At 41.8% G+C, this 18,695-nt stretch overlaps 1 protein-coding gene across 2 annotated transcripts in view; it reads left to right on the forward strand.

The window, feature by feature from the left end:
• The first annotated feature begins 701 nt into the window (after positions 1 to 701).
• The window catches only part of TXNRD1 (thioredoxin reductase 1), a 51,225-nt gene continuing 33,231 nt past the window's right edge, over positions 702 to 18,695 (forward strand). Inside the window, exon 1 of one of the 2 annotated variants that reach the window (XM_071728613.1) lies at positions 702 to 769. Coding sequence is in view for 1 of the 2 variants with exons in the window: in XM_071728589.1 (XP_071584690.1) it covers positions 10,759 to 10,834 (76 nt within the window). In the remaining variant the exon portion in view is untranslated. Of the gene's footprint in view, positions 770 to 10,719; positions 10,835 to 18,695 lie in introns of those variants that run through there. The other variant, XM_071728589.1, reaches the window with a different exon arrangement.

Here is an 18,695-nt window from a genome sequence, read left to right on the forward strand (position 1 = left end):
GTGGCCTTCCAGGCTGTGTCCGTCTGCTTTGGTCCCCGTCCTCTGGCCCCCGGCACCTCAGCGGCTGGGGGCTGCTGCCGGGAGAGCAGGCACCGATTTTGGAGAGAGAGGTCGAGAGGTTCTTCAGCTGTTCCATACCTGCATTTGTGCTCATCGGCTGAGAAGGAAGCGCATGACATCTCCCAGGGACTTCGTCTGACTTCCCAGGTCTCACACAGACACAGAAAGAAGAGGCTGATGAAGAAAAGAAGGTCCATAAAGGAGGAAGGTGGACCGTGGCACCGAGGTCCCAACAAACCTTTCAGCAGAAGAAAGCCTTGTGTGAGAGGATCTGCAGTTACGTGTTGCCTCTTTCCTCTACAGAACTAAAATCTCCCTGCAAGCCTGAAAGAATAATTTCTCCCTTGTGAAAGGGAGACTGAGGTGGGACCGAGGTCCCAACAAACCTTTCGGTAGAAGAAAACTTTGTGTGACACGATCTGCAGATACGTGTTGCCTCTTTCCTCTACAGAACTAAAATCTCCCTGCAAGCCTGAAAGAATAATTTCTCCCTTGTGATACAGGGCCTGAAGACCACATTTTCCTGCCACTTTTAGGCTTTGTTCTGAGGAAGTACAGGCTGCTGGGTGAAGATGATGTTTGAACTGACTTTTCCACTAAGATTTATAAGCCTCTCTTACAAAGCATTTATATGAAACACTTCATAATCCAGCAATCCTGCCACTCACTAGGACTGGAGAGAGGCAATTCTGGGTAAAGGCAGCCAAAGGTATTCCACACATTTGCCATCAACACACATGTATGTGCAATCTCCACAATGGAGGCAACAAGAATTGTTTTGTGTAGTTCTTAATAACATACAGTCATTGTTACTTGAGGGTCTTAAGTATTTTACCTAAACTTGGGATGAAATTCGTGTTTCACAGTGGCCTCTGCTAGCATTCTTCTTCTGGTTAACACCTGATAAATACACCACATTCCTCTTCTAGATTTCTTCTGGCATTTGGATTTAAAGAAAGCAAAACTCAATAAATCGTACATATTTCCACTTGGTTTCACATAACAACATTAGTTTCATATGTTTTAATATAAAGACTCAGATTCACTCAAAATGTTTTTGTATTTTGTGTGTTTTCAGTTTAAAACATCAAGGCAAATTTTGCATGGCCTCATGTTTTTTACTGTAAATGCTATATGCAGCTTGATTCTGCCTCCTGGGTACTGCGAGCAGTAATTAGTTTTTTTTTTTTTAAATGCCTGGAAGATGTGAAGTAATGCAAGAACATTCACTAGCTTTGGGACCTTGGGGAATGTGTTTTCCCCTTTATTTTATTGCTTGTATTCACTAAATATAATGCCATGACAATGTACTGTTTGTCTTGCTGTGTGGTTTTAAGATCTGTGGATGGATTCCTTCAGCTCAGAATTTCACAAGTAGAAAGATGAGTGCTGACCAAGTGTGTGGGTTCTTTGGGCACAGAGAAGACAATGCTCTTTTTTTTGAGCAGCTAGTCAATATTGTGACTTTTTTTTTGAAAGCATGGCCCTAAATTTTTTCTGCTGCATATTTTTCAAACATAAACCAAAAATATTAGTTGTTTCACCTGTGGCATTTTTGCTGGCATTTATCTGTGTTACACTGATGGAGACACTATTTAGCCACTTATTTTATTCAATGCTTTTCTTTACAATAGCGTAGTGGGAACAAGCTCACCTACTGGTGGCAAAACAGCTCTCAGTGGTTCAACTTGTCATCCAACTGAAGGCAGGGAATCCAAGCCAGCATTTCCTTTCACATAAATTTTATCTCCTGTGTTCCTCCATTAGTAACAATTGCTGTCACACATTTGTCATGCAGCCTTTAATTGGTTTGTTATTTTTGTGCACTCTCAAGTTCCATATATTCGCAGCACATGTGCATATTCATGTTTTATATCCTTAAAAGATGTATTTCAACATGTCTGATCTGCATCTCCCCTCTGGACAGTATCAGAGGTAGCTCGTGTGAACCTCAGTAAATCATCTAGAATAATGCTTGTTGCTTTGCTATCTAGATGTTTATCAGTTACAGGCTCAAATTCCCTATCCCCAATGTTATTTAGATTCTCTGTTCTCCATGTTCACATATAATTTCTCCAGTCTGCAGTGTCCTCCTTGTATTCTGTACCCAATCTGTGTCTCCTTTTAGATCAGCTCAAATTCTTTATATACAAAAAGAGTAAGAGAGAGTCATGAGGTTGTGATCTATATGGTGAGGCTGTCATTTTGTGTCTGAAATTTTCGGTAAGGAAATACAATCTTCAGGTGTATTCTCTTCTACTTAGTAGGTGTTAGCTAAGAAAGCTGTCAAAGGTGAGCACCCATGCTCTTTAACAAGAACAGATATTATTAGCCTGCTCCAAAATGTGCCTTACTTGTGGTGTGGACTCTGTTGCTTGTAAAAGTATGTGTCTGAAATAAGAAAATACAATTTTGGTAGGAATAGTACTGAAAGTAGTGGAGGGTTCATTAACATTCTCTAGAGTTTTTAGTACTGTGGAACTCTGAGTGTAACAGACTGGAAATAGTTCTGTTATTTACCTATGAACTCCATGGTGCTTCAGGAATTTATTTTAATTCTTAACAGTGATCTTTCAAACAATTTTTTTTTTCTTTTTTCCAGATTAGAGCATTCTTGTTTGTAGTAGACAATCCTAATTAAAAGATACTTGGAAGTTGTTATAGAGCCAGGCAATTCTGAATACAGAAATCCAGAATTATTTGCAGGTCATTAACCAAGACACAGGTAGGATGAAATCAGATGGGGTTAGTTGACATTCGGGACATTTTTTGTTTTTCCAAGAATCAGTAGCTTTCAGATGTGATGCAAAATTCTTTGGCTACCCAAGTGTACCTTGCTTTTAGATTGTACTGCCCCTTTAACTGTACCATTTCTGCTAGATTTGGAAGGAACTAGGTGCTCAGGTGGCTTTCATGCTGTGTGGTCCTGCAGTTCTGAAAGGGTCATGAGTAGGGTCTGTACTGTTACAGAATGCCTGAGAGGCAGAGCTATAAAAGTCCTCAGCTATACAACCCACACCATGAGGACCAAAGGAGGTGTTTACTCACAACAGACTGGTGTCCAGCCAAGCAGGGGGCTGGGCAGAGTGTGATTCTGAAAGTACTCCAGCTCGTTTGGAAGGATGGTCCAAAGAGCAAGGTGCAAGCTTGGATTCAATTTGCAGGTCTACTGCACATTTCTTGTATGACCTTAGGCAAATCGCTGTAAATCCAGGCCATCAGATTTCAATTAAGAGCTGCGTAAATACCTTTGGAAGTCTGAATTTTAATCATATTGTGCCTCAATTTCCCATCTGCTGAATCAGTAGCAATATACTTTCCTGCTTTCAGCTGAACTGTGAATGGCCTAGATATTAGGAGAACAGGAGAACTGTAGAATGGTTTTGGTTGGAAAGGGCCTTTAAAGGGCCTTTAAGTGAAACCCCCTGCAGTAAGCAGTGACACCTTCCACTAGATCAGGTTGCTCAGAGCCCTGTCCAGTGTGACCTTGAGTATTTTTAGGGATGAGGCTTCTACCACTTTTCTAGCAAATCTCTTCCAGTGTTTCACCATCCTCACTGTAAAAACTTCTTCCTAATACCTAGTCTGAATCTACCCTCTTTCTGCTTAAAAAAATTACTCCTTGTCCTGTCCCTACAGGCTCTGCTAAAAAGTCTGTCCCTTTATTTGTTATAAACCCCCTTCAAGTACTGGAGAGCTGCTTTAAGGTCTCCCTGGAGCCTTTTCTTCTCCAGGCTGAAGAACCCCAACTCTCTCAGCCTGCCTTCTCAGAGGAGAGATGCTCCAGCCCTCTGATCTTTGTGGCCCTCCTCTGGACTCATTCCAGCAGCTCCACGTCCTTCTTATGCTGAGAACTCCAGAGCTGGACACTCTAGGTGGGGTCTCATGAGAGTGGAGTAAAAGGGGAGTGTCACTTCCCTCGACCTACTGGCCATGCTTCTTTTGATGCAGGCCAGGATGTCTTTGGCTTTTTGGGCTGTGAATTCTTTTTGCTGGCTCACTCCAGCTTTTCATCTACCAGAGGAGTGCCACAGGTCACAAACGCCAAGTGAAGCCATTTCCTGAAGACTTTTTGAGACTGAGCTCCTGTGTGCAATCTCCAATAAAGGCTGAACACGTTTTTGAGCATTTTCCTCTCCACCACACAGCTGCCTTTCTTTGACAAGATGCACGGAAATGCCACATGCTGAGGCATATCCCACTAAGTGAATTTGATCAAAATTGCCCAATGTTTCAAAAGTTAGTGGGGGAGCTGAGACAGATAGGCAGTGCACGAATGCCGAAGTCTTACTCCTTTTGATAAAAATCAATTTACTGTTTTCACCAGTGGAAAAAGTAGTCAAGCTAGCAGATCCAAAGATAACCACTTTTGAGTTGTGCTAGTTAATCTTAGCCAGGTGGGGTTAAATGTGGCTAGCAGCAATCCCTTTGAAATGTACCTGTAGCAGAACTGACATATAATCAGGTAATTTATATGTTAAAACATGTCTAAAACACCAAGTATAAACATTCCACAAGAACAACAAAGAACTTCAAAGTACACGTGCAAGATGATGGTCCAGACAGAACCATCTGAAGGATTAGAAGAGATCTTGGCAAAAGCCTCTAACTTGGCTGTGAATAATACAGCAACAGTTGGAGGTGAAACTATATCTTCTCTGCTTTTTTGTCAACAAACAATGCCACAATTTTGAGATGAAATCTTACAGGAGCCTTCCTTTGCAATTGTGCCTCCTGGATAATAACATTTGCATTGGTTTGGGCTCTTTTTGAAACACGGGGGGGAAAAAAAAATCAATGCTAAAGAGAAAAGGATGAAACCATTAAGCTTTTTCAAGCCATACGACAAGCAATACAAAATACAAAATGAAAAACCTGAGTAGTACTAGTAAAATTTTAATTTTTCATAGCTAAATTTATAACACTTGCAAGTGTTGTTCACGTTTGTTATTGGCTGCATTCAGCTGCATTCTGTGGTTACATGTTTTGGGTTTTCTCCTCTTACCAGCTACATGTAGGACTGAAATGTCTCAGTATCAGAAGTATGGTGAGAGATGTCTTATTTAATTCTACTGTGCAAGAGGACAAGCAGCTGCTGAATGGCTATGCAGTGAAACCCTACATCTCCCATGGGTGGGAAAGGTGGGTTTCATTACAGCTCTGGTTTGGGTACTGCAGGGAGAGCCACAGGAGGCAGGTCAGATGGAGATAGGAAGGGAGGAAATGTGGACTTCTGTCCTGTTTAGTTCTCATTATAGAATTAAGAGTTGTGAGGCTCTCAGTGCTCTTCTGCTTGCATTATGGAGTAGGGGCTCTGGAGGACTACAGAAATAAGTTTTGCTCTGTATTATGAGAATTGCTTTTCATAAAGCCCCTGTTCTCACATTTTGTCCATGTGGTTGGACTGAACAATGTTAATAGGTTTGATGACTTAGTTTTCTTGGCATGACCATAGGAATTCAGGACTTTCCTGGAAGTACTGGAGGTTTTCAGAGGCTGTGGCACTTGTCTGTATTTGTAGTTTTCTTCCCTGTAGAGTATATGGGATGTAGAGATACATGGGATATATATGGGGTATAGAGTATATGGTATATGGGATTCCAAACTGCACTCTTTGAAGGCCTCCTCACCTTACCACTGTGTCAGCAGTGTCACTAAACCATGAGTGTTTTCTTAGAACTGTTGCACTAGGTGGATTTTAACTGTTCCCTTGAACAGGCACTAAGCTACTGACTGGCAATGCTCACATTTCCAGTGAAGGCAGAGACAGAGATTTATTCTTTCAACTTAAAACATGAAAACTGGAATTCTTCTCACTTGAAACTGCCTAAACTAGGATAGTGTGACCCTAGGGACAGGCTCACTCTTTAGAAGTGCTTCTCTCTTGAAGGATGAGTTACCACCTGAACATGTCTGTCTTTGTTCAATACAGAAGGAGCTTAGATCAAGAGCTTATACAAGAGGCTAAACTTTTGGGTGGCTAATGTGAGTTAAGATGAATATTAGCTTTCAAAAATGACTGGTGGTATTTCAGTGACATTAATATTCCGAGCACTGTGTCAGAGCTTTAATGATGCCAATATTGAGGTGATTTTGCATTCAGCACCAAGAATTTTGTACTTTATAACAAGGTGGCACTGTGGGCTCTTCATTTGTTGAGACAGCCTTCCACTCAGTTTATATATAGAAGGAATGTACAGAAATCGTTGTGGGAACATAAATTTTAATATTATTTTAATGATCACTCTTGTAATAGCCACAGGGGGCTGGGAGTCAATTATCTCAGAAGCAGCTGAGGGACTGGTCCCCCTGACATACCATTTACATTACTGCAGCTCTGTTATGGTTCTTCATCAGCAATCATGCACTGAATACATTTGCTATAGAATACTGGGTTTTCAAGACAGAGTAAAACACCTTAGTCTTTATGAAGAACATTATCCATACCTTAAATGCAATTATTTTTTTTATTAATAACTAAAGTATTTTATAGACATCTTAAAAATTAATCAAATTTATTACATCTGATATCTTAATCTCAGCACTGGTAGTTCATACAGCCTGTGCCTTTTAGTGGTCCAATATTGAAGACAGGACACAATGTGACAGATTTTCAAGACTTCATCCTACAGATATTTCTAATGAAACAGTCTCTGCTGTCCTGCTTCTTAACACAGCACTTCTGAAGGTCTACACTAAATTTTCATACAAATGGAACTAACAGACAAACCCAAAGCAAATTTAGATCAGTGCTTTGGTATTGGGACTAAAATAGACTTCCAGACTCCCAGTGAATTCAGGATGCAGGATTATTTCTGAATCCAACAGTGACTTAAGTTGGTGTCTACAGCAGTAGAAGAGCAACACAATGTCCTTCTCTACCAAAGAGTCAAAACAGGGAGAGAAAAGACTGACAAAAAAGTATGGGACATACAGATAAGGCAGCAGTGGATCACATTAGTAGTAACTGGAATGTATTTTCTTCCATTATCTTCTTTCCACTTTCCATTCTTCTTGTCATCATGTTCGCTTAAATTTCAGTATTCCAACACTGATCCTCATGTGTATGTGGAGTTCAGTCAACTAAAAATTATAAAGATAAATGTGTGTACTTGGCATCTCATCAGCCTGATAAAAAGTGTAATTTCTTGGCAAAATTTAAATAGAGAGAAGGCAGATACTTTTTGCATGTACCCAGAACAGAAAGATTTAACACGGAGAACACTGTAAGAACAAACAAAAGACCTCTGCAGAGAAGCACACAAAGTACAGAAGTAGATAAAACTGGAAAGGATGATCTGGCAAGATAGTGAAATAAATCGGCCAAAAGTATAGTGTTTCATAGGCCTTTGGAGTTGATCATAACCTATGATTCAGGAGAAAGCACACAGCCTGTGGAAAAATGGAAAAGGAGTTTTCCCTTAAGACGTCAAGATCAGGAATGGTCATGATTAAAATAAGAGTTAAACGATCTTGAGTTAAAGAGTTAACTTTGAGGTAAGAGTTAAATAAGTTCTGAGGCTGTTTGCTGAATGGCCTGAAAGTTGTGTTTGTGAGGAGCTGTAGCAACCAGCGTTAGAGGTGATGTGGGCCAGTGAAACTGCAGGAAGAAGAAAATGATTTGAAGGGAGAGGAGTAAAGAAGATGAAAGTGAATGCAGCATCCAGATTCAGTTCTGCAGGGACAGACTCCTTGGTTATTATGCTTATTTAAAACTTTTAAGTGATTTTGGATAATTCTGATTTTTGAATGCACTGTTTTTCTGACTTATGTCACATCTCAAATGTAGAGCGTCATCTTTTCCATTGCTGTAGTGGATCTTCACCACAGCAACATAAAATCTTTTTATTTTCTTAGATAAAAGAAACATGATTAGTCCATAATTAAAAAGCAATAAGTAAAATGAAACACTATGAATGATTTCAAGGACAGCAGCAGCACTCCAGGTTTTTTTTTATAAAAAAAAACCTTGGTTTCTTTCAAATGGACTGAATTGCCAGTTGGTAGTCCCTAGTTAATGAAAATACTGAGATGGGGTTTGGTGGAATAGAGTTCCTTCCCTAAGCTTGTTCAGCAAGCTATTTTAATAACTTAATTCTGAAGCTATAATAATCCCCTGAATGTCCATAACAATTATTATCCTCATTATCATAATATATTTTTGCTACTATAGATATCTATATTGAAGACATAATTTCTAAAATCTCAGTGATCATCCCCACAGTGAGTTCAGAGACATTTTTTCCGCTTCTAGTCTTAGGGTTCGTTGTTTAGGTTTTTTTTTTATATATATTAGAAACTCCATCTGACACTGGAGATACCACTGCAAGAGTGGAAGAGCAATTCAGCACCTGAAATAGGAACTGTTGTCATCCTGTGTGCAAAAAAGCCGAGGCAGTGCCTCTTAAACCTCAAAGTTATTAACCTGTTTTCTTTCTTCCCTTTATTTTGGTCCTTTGCTGTTGCTCATGATTACTCCTGTGGCAGGGTGGCCAGAGCTGACGTGGTTGGAGCCTTCCACTAAAAGCATAATCAGAACTCTGAAGGGGTTGCAGAATAAACATCTGGCACTGCCTTTTTACACGGGGTGGGGGAACACCACACTTTTATGTAGGACCACAGAGCAGCCCCGTGGTCGTGTTAGGATTTGGATTAAGAGTTCCTGAGGCTCTCTCATGCATTTTGTTGTCCCGTGGCAGGTTATGGCAGCCTTCACGCTCACCCAGCTACAACCCAATAATCTGTGCGACTGAGAAGAAAATCCGTACCACCAGAACCATTCATGGTTGGTTTAGCAAAAACCTCTCAGACAACTGTCTGTGTGTGCCCTAAGTGAGAATAAGCATCAGATAAATTGCTGTTGGGTGTAACAAGTCACACGCTCCCATGTGGGGAGTGAAGAAAAGTTCCAAGTGGAGCTGACAGGAACAGCAGGGCATTTGTCTGCGGGTGTGCTGGTGGTTTATGGGGTCGTGGCTATCATCTTACCCTGTCTGTCTGCCTGGGTTGACGCCAGAAATCCTCCCTGGCAGGCACTCCTCTTCCCAGATACTTGTCTGAAAGCCACCACAACGGGGCCACGACCTGGGCAGCACTGCAAGATGATGATGACAAACAAGTGCCCAGAGCCCAGGAGGGAGCAGTGTGATAAGCCCCATCAGGCTTTCTGCCTCAACACTGCTTCGTCTTTCAGCAAGGGCCCCTGCTGTACGGAGAATCGATTTCTTTAGAACAAACCATTACTTTGTGTGAAAAAGAAAAAAAAAAAAAAAAAAGGAAAAGCCCCCAAACAAACAAAACAAAAAACAATTAAAAAACAAGAAGGAAGGAAGGAAGGAAGGAAGGAAGAAAGGAAGAAAGGAAGGAAGGAAGGAAGGAAGGAAGGAAGGAAGGAAGGAAGGAAGGAAGGAGGAAGGAAGGAAGGAAGGAAGGAAGGGAAGGAAGGAAGGAAGGAAGGAAGGAAGGAAGGAAGGAAGGAAGGAAGGAAGGAAGGAAGGAAGGAAGGAAGGAAGGAAGGAAGGAAGGAAGGAAGGAAGGAAGGAAGGAAGGAAGGAAGGAAGGAAGGAAGGAAGGAAGGAAGGAAGGAAGGAAGGAAGGAAGGAAGGAAGAAAAAAAAGAAAGAAGGAAAGAAGGAAAGAAAGGAAAGGAAAGGAAAGGAAAGGAAAGGAAAGGAAAGGAAAGGAAAGGAAAGGGAAAGGAAAGGAAAGGAAAGGAAAGGAAAGGAAAGGAAAGGAAAGGAAAGGAAAGGAAAGGAAAGGAAAGGAAAGGAAAGGAAAGGAAAGGAAAGGGAAAGGAATGGAAAGGGAAAGGAAAGGAAAGGAAAGGAAAGGAAAGGAAAGGAAAGGGAAAGGAAAGGAAAGGAAAGGAAAGGAAAGGAAAGGAAAGGAAAGGAAAGGAAAGGAAAGGAAAGGAAAGGAAAGGAAAGGAAAGGAAAGGAAAAGGGAAAGGAAAGGAAAGGAAAGGAAAGGAAAGGAAAGGAAAGGAAAGGAAAGGAAAGGAAAGGAAAGGAAAGGAAAGGAAAGGAAAGGAAAGGAAAGGGAAAGGGAAAGGAAAGGAAAGGGAAAGGGAAAGGAAAGGAAAGGAAAAGGAAAGGAAAGGAAAGAAAGGAAAGGAAAGGAAAAGGAAAACGGAAAGGAAAGGAAAGGAAAGGAAAGGAAAGGAAAGGAAAGGAAAGGAAAGGAAAGGAAAGGAAAGGAAAGAAAGGAAAGGAAAGGAAAGGAAAGGAAAGGAAAAGGAAAAGGAAAGGAAAGGAAAGGAAAGGAAGAATCCCCCGAACCCCTAAAACACCTCCTGAATGCTTTCCTTATGCCAGCACCCCTTAGGTTTCAGCAGGAAGATCCACTTGGAAATAGAGATAAAATAAACAAGAAAGAAGAAGGAAGGGAGAACTCAGGGCGAGACTCCCCTGCTCCCCACCCGCGGGCTCCGGCTGCGCGCCTGCTTCATCCCCCCCGGCCCTGGCACCTGCTCTTCCCGCCTCAGCCCCCCGGGACCTGGCTCTCCGGTCCGGTCCCGGTCCCCGAACCGTCCGCCACCAGGGGTCGCGGTATCCCCGGGACTGGGTGCGCGCCCGCGCCTGTCACCATCGCGACGGACCGGACCGGGTTGGCGGGGGCGAAGAGCGCGGAGGGACGGGGCGGGGAGGGAGCGCCGGAGGGCAGGGGGCGGCTGCGCGGTGTCGGCGCGGTGAGGGGGGCGATGGGCAGCGCGCTGCTGAAGAGCAAAGCGGTGCGGAGGGCGCCCGACGGTGTCCCGCAGCCGCGGCCCCCGGCAGGTAGGATCGGGCGGACATCTGCGCCCCCGGTAGCATCTCGGCCCCGGGAGGGTGGGCTCCGAGTGAGTGGGTGTGCGGGCAGCAGCGGTGCGGAGTCGGGTTCCCAGGGTATCAGGGTCTGTGTGAGCTGCTGCCTGAAGGGAGACGGCGGCTTTCGCGTGTGATGCGAGGGGGAAAGATTTGGGCTTAGTTGAAACTTCCCCTTGGTCCATGGAGGTGACTTGTGCCTGGCAGGGGTTGGAGCACTTTGATGTAGGCGGCAGTGGGCGAATCGGAGATTGGGCAGCCCGCTTTGTACCTCTTCGGAGTCAGAACTTGGGTCCTCCAGGGCTCTTTGGGTAGAGAATTCACCGTGCTCTCACCGGGTGTATAAAACCTGACGAAACAGAGAAATAATGAGCTCGAAGTAATGAGTGCCTGAAAATGAACCTGTGATTACACCTGGTGCGGTACAGCGTAAGTGGAAAAGCACTCCTAGGATGTTGTATTTAATTGAGCTTCTGCTACTGAAGGCACGTTTTCAGCTCTACCGAATCCCTGGGCAAGGGGTCAGATTTTAAAGGTATTTTTTTAGGTGTGCAACAGTTGGAGAACATCAAAGCTAAAATGCCTTGGTGGCCTTAAGATAATATATAACATAACATACACCGGCAGAGGACAAAGGTGACTGTGCAATAAAACTACATAAAGCAAGAGCACAGCAGGGGCTGGCAAATACAAAGATGAGGTTTATAACAGGTAAAACTCATGAAACAGGCTTATTATTATGGCTCTGTATTGCTTAGTATTCTTCAATTACACACACATAAAATCCTCCAAGTTAAATTAAAGGCCCAGCACTTGAAGCACTGGGGCTGTTCCTTAACCCTACCAGGAAGGACTGGCAAAAAAGAAAACTCTCAACCTCTGCCAAGAGAGCCCCGTTTTCCTTGTACTTTCAAGGCAGTGCAGTACCCTGGAGATGAGTTAGGGGTAACCATCAACAGCTCCCTTTCCTAATGCTTGCAGTACTACACTGTGATTTAGAAACACCCCATTTAGCTTTAAATCAGATATTGAAAGCTAGGCAGGTGTGACAGCACAGTCTGGGGTGAAGTAAACGGCTGGGGAGTTACTCAAACCTGTGTCCTCTGAATGATGCTGGATCTACCGACACAAATACAGAACTAAATCTGGCATCTTAATGGGCTTTTTCAGCCTTGTGAAGCTGACTCATTTAGGCTAAATGACTTAAAAGAACATATTGTTTGGGTTTTGCTTTATATGCTTGCTGTATCTTGGTTTTCCAATTTGAGACATTGCTACTCCCTGCTGCCCATTCTGCAATGCTGGCAGCATCTTAAAGTGATTTGCCAGGGAAGTTGGTTTAAACTGTGATGTCAAGGTTTCTATTGCAGCATCTAGGTGGCTTTGGCTTTGGATCTGGGATGGTCACATACCAGTGGATTATTATCTTAAACCAAACGTATATTTCCCAAAGGAATATATCAAAGTTTTAAATACCCATCCAAGACAAGAGCTGAGGGAGAGTGGTGGGTGCTGCTGAAGGGTGGGTGCTGACTAAACCCACATAATTACAGAAATATGAATAGTTATGTCTAATTTACTTAAAAACAAACATAATCCAAACAAGCTAATTAGTCATTGTTTAACTGACCCTAAAATGTGAATAATTTCATAAAATCATCACAGAATGGTTTGGGTTGGAAAGGACTTTAAAGATCATCCAGTTCCAATCCCCCTGCATGGGCAGGGGACACCTTCCACTAAATCAGGTTGCTCAAGGCCCCATCCAACCTGGCCTTGAAAAAATTAATTAATTTTTAAAATTTAATTTTAAATTAGTAATTTCTGTAATCAGTCAAGCCAGGAAGCACGGTGGTTTGGTTTTGGTTTTTGTGTCTGTTTTTGGTTTGTTTTTGTTTTTATATACATATACATTTTGTTTTGCTTTGTTTTTATATACATATATATATATTTACATATAAATATATGTACATACATCCTTTGGACAAGGCATATTTAAACTCAGTGTGTTGTAGGAGGAAGAAAATGGGGCTGTTCCTAGCTGCAAGAATTTCTTAATTACTCTCTGGATCTATTCCCACCCTTCCATCAATTTGACAATGGGAATAATAAATTCAGAGTTATTAATTCACAATAAGATCTAAAAGGATGTTTTAAAAAGCAAACAGCAAACCTGGCAAGGAAAATTATGACCCGCACAAGGAAAAATAGAAATATTAAGATAAAATGCATATATATATTTTGCACAACATAGCTATTAAACAAGTTCTCTTGTCCTTAGCTTGTGTTTTCAAAAATGTTATCCCTACAGTCTTCAAATAGCATAGAGTTTACTTCACCAATTGCATTTTGCATGTGCAGTATTTATGACGTTTTGTGGGTGTAAAGGCATGAAAATAACTTGAAGATAATGCTTTTCCTGACCTTCTGTTAATTTATCTCTGCACTGCTTTGGTTTTCTATGTTATAAGCATGTGTTTTACTGCAAAGACTCTTAATGAGAAAAATCAAAGCTACACAGCAAGATGCCAGACTGGCACACCTCAAAGTTAAGATAGCCTGAGTTGCAGCTTTTGCTTTATAAAACATATTGTTTGTTTCTGTGAGGCTCTACCTTGGCATCAACTCAAGTGCTGCTTTTTTCCCCCTGGATCCTCATTCTAGATGGATTTTATGAGCAGACTTTTTTTTCAGTTCTGATTCTTTGTCTTCCATTTCAAGGTGAAGTTGCTCAGCTCCTTTCAGGACTGGACACTCAGGACACAGCACATGCTCACAGGCAAACCTGGGAAGTTTTACTGGACTTGAAATGAAATTGGAGTTGCATTCAACAAAGTGAATTAATGAAGTATTTTTGAAACTGTTCCTACTCAATTTTAGTGTTAATACCACAGCCTCTGAATATTGCCTAACTGTGAGACACAGTAACAGGGGATGCAGTTTGGTGGGCCTAGTTCTGTGCTGGAGTGTAAACACTAAAGGTGGTTAAGTTCCATTGACATTTATGTTGCTGAGTGTGTGAGTAATGAGGCCGCAAATATTTTTATTTTTGCAGTATTTCCTGCAGTTGTCTTGACCATATAATTTACATGTGAACTGCTCAGGTATAACAATTACAGATGTGTCATAGCACTCGTCGTGGAGAAGAGTAGCATGGACTTGACTCCTGGAGGTGGCATTGAGGTTGCCCATGTTTTTCCTCTTCCCTTGTTTACAGTTATGCCATCTCCTTGATTTCTGCTGTGAACAGCAGAAGTACTTTCCCCTCACAATGTGTGGTACTGGTCCCTTTTTTTCTAATACGCTGTTACAGTTTCTCTATTTTCAAGACTGCCTTGGACATAAAACTTCACTGCTTTTTTCTGCCTGAAGGTTGGTCTTCCACTGAGCCCATCTTGAACACCCTTTGTTAGGGTTTCTTACCATCTTTTTGGTTGTGCTTGCAGAAAACAAAGCAACTACCAGATAAAATCATGCACTTCAGCTTATTCAGTATGCTGAATTGGTAACTTACTCTCCCTTTTCTGCTGGTTTAAAGTGAGTGTCTGTCACCTGTCTGTCTTCTGAGAAAATTTTCTCTCTGATGCCTCCTCTGTTTTTGATACCTGCCTGTTGTAATGCAGCTGCCTCCCACTCTGTAGCACCTTGACTCACATAAGTCCTGGGAAATTCCTTTTCAATGCTTGTTCATTGCTTGTTTTTTTTTCCTTTGTTATACTTTTCAGTAACTTCCTTTTTTGAATGTGGCATCACATTGTAGGTCTTCCTCACAGAGCCGTCCTCTGACTTGCCAAGCTACGTCTGATACCATCTCTTTTTCCTCCTCTTCCTCTTGGATTTACCTTCTGTTTGTCTTCCAAAAAGGTCAGAGCTGTTGCTTTCCTTAGCATATTGCTTTTCCTGTAGTGCCTTGCACTGTTGACCGTGTAGTAGGACTCATCTAGAGTAAACCCTGTCAGACTGTCCAACCCCTTGTAATTTTTGGCTGTTGCAATGCTATCTGACCCAGAATTTCTGTTTGCATAAAAAAAAAAAGATAAAAATGCAAAAGGAAGAAATAAGTTAAGTATGCAAACACTTCTGTTTCTGTAGGAAATAAAGAGTACCTTAGTCTAGTCTAGTCCTGAGTTTTTCGTAAGAATCTGCTGATGAATTAGTTTATGTAGTGAACTGAGATCCCATCTCATTTCATCTTCTAGCAAACTTGCCTGTTTTACTTGTTAAGTCAGCTGCTCAGACAAGAAAATGTTGTTTGGCATGGTCACCTTGCCTCTGTCCTGGCCTTCCATCCCCAGCATCATGGTGGGAAGGAAGCTCTGAACTTCCTTCACTCCTCCACTGTTGTGCACAGCCCGACACAAAGAAAGCCTGTAATCCTATCTCACAATGGTGTAATGTTTTCACTGTTTCCCACCCATCTTTCACAAAGGTTTCCAGCCAGACCTTTGCCTGAACCTCTTGGCATCACATCTGTTTGTTGTGTGGCTTCAAGGGCAAGACAGTTTGGAGGGGAGCAACCTGTTAGATTATCCTGGTTCGTTCACCTCGTAGAAATGCTACGTCATTGTTTGCTGGGCTGCTACAAGCAGGATTAAGTTGTTCCGCCCAAATATTTTCATTTTTCAAACACAAGAAACTTTGATTACTTTGGACTAAAATAAGTGGTGTTCCCCCCACCCTTCATCTCCCTTTAAAAAAGCCCTGCTTGGAAAGAAAGAAAAAAAATAATCCCAGGCTTCTGAGCTAAATACCCATGTACTCTTCATGGTGCCTTAAATTTCACGCCCATTCTGGGAGGTTGCCTGCAGAAAGCTTCCTTTCCTTTAACCACGTTCACTTTTCATACCAGCTTGTTTGAAAAAAAAACAACAACAAAATAAAAAAAAATAACCTGATCCTGTATGAGCTGTTTTCCACCTGTTGGCTTTTTTTATGTTCTCAGTCACTCAAATGCAGCCTTGATTACAAAGGAAAGAATAAATGGCTTCAGTTGTGGTACAGACAATAAAGTTATGGCCAGTGGCAGTAGGGACTAATGAATAGCACCAGCACCAGGAGATCCTGTCCAGCCCTGCTTCACCTCACTGTGCCTCAGGTGCCACACTTAACCAAGTGTGATACTTCCTCCTCTTGTCAGAGAGTTGTTTATTTACTGGGCCAGGAAAAAAAAAATTTGCATGAGAGTATTAATCACAGTTTGTGGTAGCTACAGGTTTGTGTTGGCCACAGGAATTTCAAGAAAAAAAAAAATCAGGAAGCTCAGCTTTTTCAGGTCATCCCAAATGAAAGGTGATCCAGTATGGAAGCGAGCATGCTACACCTATATTTAGGTAGCTTACTTTGATTTGGATTAGACAGAGCATTATACTAATATGGCTGAATCCAAAAGCAAGTGAGTTTTGATGGGAATAGACAAAAATCCACATCAAAATTGCTATATAATGCCTATATCATTTTCTATAAAGATTGCATACTAATCTTTATATGAAATTTTACAGCCTTTACAAGAATTCCAGAAGCAGAGAAGCTTTATACTGTTTTTTATAACCTAGATAGCTTAGTGCTGAAATACAGTGGAAGATGGAAGTCGTCAAAGATACCTAATTAGTTTAGCATTACCTGCCTTTCTACTGAGGAAGAGATAAACTGAAGTTTACCTTTGCTTAGTTTATGCATCTTCTTCTGTTCAGGGCAATAGAGTTTGTATTATAGATGCTTTAGAAATTTTTGTGGTCAGCATGTGATGTTATGCTCACAGAAAACAGCCCTATTAGTGCTAATTAGAGCAACCTGGCTAATTTCTGTACTCTTTACTGTAAATAATTACATAAGAGTAAAGGCTGAAAATTTCCTAGGGCAAGTACCAGTTGTCTGATACTGCTGAGGACTTTGGTGGTGAGGGCACTACTAGGAAAGGCTCTGAGAAAGCCCAGGTCTTGTTGAGGTGGGGTTTCAAGTTCTGGAGTAACTATGGCATGAAGGGGTCTTGAAGGACTTCTCATAACAACCCAAGGAGTGCTTTGAGCAACCCGGTCTAGTGGAAGGTGTCCCTGCACATGGCAGGGTGGTTAGTACTAGATGATCTTTAATATCCCAACCAAAACAATTCTATGATTCTGCAGCGATGCCCCTGTTGAAATCAGGAATGTAAAATGCTTTTTTGTGTTTTGTTCATGGTAGCTGCATGGATGTTTAGAGAGGCAACAGGAAATTAAATGCCTGGAGGCAGGAATTATTTCTTTTGTTAGGAACTAAGACCTGAGTCTTGTTTCAGAACTCCTTTTGCAGACTACCAGGATGTGACAGGTTATGAGCATGAGTGCCTGGCTGCACAGAGGCTAAGCAGGAGTTTTTTGGTGTTGTTAGCAACTCTTCTCATTCTTCTTGGATGAAAAGGTGTTAGTGGACTGCAGCCCTCAAGACATAGCACTGACCCACCTTGAGTGAAAAGCAGGGCTTCTGGATCAGCCAAGAAAACCTGTGCATCTACTTTCTGGTGGGATGCTTCCTATCACAATCATTTCAAACACCTTTTGAACATTTCAGCACTATGTCAGTCAAGTGACAGGCAGAACCAGAGGGGTATCAAGGCAATTTTCTGGTTTATGTGCATGGTACTTTGTGCTACCTTAAGACTGCATGTGTTGGGAGCCAGCAGATAATAGGACAGACCTGAGATCCAGGGAGAAAGGGATGCAAATTATGTCACTGTTCAGTCTCATCTGTTACTGCACAGCCTCTCTCTGTGCACCCTGCAGGTGAGAAGGATATTCAAATGCTCAGAAGTTCTTTGTTTTTCACTGGAACTGCAGCCAACAGGTGGGCAAGCAGTCTTAAGGAATGAGTACGTATCTCAGTCTCACTTAACTTCTTCCTCAGTGCTTGCATATGCAGACTATGAGATTCTTTAGGAAAAACAGCCTCTAGCCCTGGGAAAGATGCATGTTTTTGTGGGTTAGGTGAAGTGTTCTTTGTTCCATTTGCCACTTTTTCCTTGCAGGCTAAAATTATGAACCATATGGAGTATATACAACTGTTGTAAGCTTCTGCTTAAGTAAGTAGGTGCAAAAAATGCTCTGAGGTAGGATTTTGTTTTAGTATTTGACAGGAAGGAAAGCAAAGATTGTATTCTATTTGTGTGGTATCTCTCTGGTGATCACACTTGATGCTTTACACATAGTCAAAGACAAGTAGTTAATTTCAGAGAGAAGTCTATGTGACTGGGTATAACATATATCTGTGTCCTGTGTGTAGATTCAGGGCTCACATACAACAGCCTTCAGATGTAGCATCTATGCAACATCAGTGATTCACTCTTGATTAACAGTGCTTGTCAGGGAGCATTGAATTTTCGGTGTGTAAATGATGTCAGGTTGGTCTTAACGTTACTGACTTGTTATGAGTTCAGACTTTGGCTGAGTTCAGGTAAGAAGGCAAACGTACCTCTAAGCTATCTTTATACTTCCTCTGACATAGCAGCCAAGAGCTGAATCAGCACTTGGAAAGAAAGGCAGTAGCCACAGGGCTCTGCTAGTTTATCCCATCACAGGTATCAGTGTTTCTTGGCCAGGATCACTAGAGCACAGCACATGCAGCCCTTAACTAAGCAAGTCCTGCCACATCTTCTTCAATAGCCAACTCCATTGCTTCTCTTGCTTAGCCATAAGGCTGCACTGTGTCTCTGCCACAGTAAAAAATAAAGCTTGTGAAGCAGGTTGAAGATCTAACTTACACCAAAGGACAATTTCTAAGTATTATTTTTTTTATTTTCCACCCACTGATCCTGGCCCTTGGAGAAGTGTGGATGTGTTTTGATTCCTGTAGGGGTAATTTA

This window comes from Heliangelus exortis, chromosome 1 (genome assembly GCF_036169615.1).
Source record: "Heliangelus exortis chromosome 1, bHelExo1.hap1, whole genome shotgun sequence".
Classification (NCBI taxonomy): Eukaryota; Metazoa; Chordata; class Aves; order Apodiformes; family Trochilidae; genus Heliangelus; species Heliangelus exortis.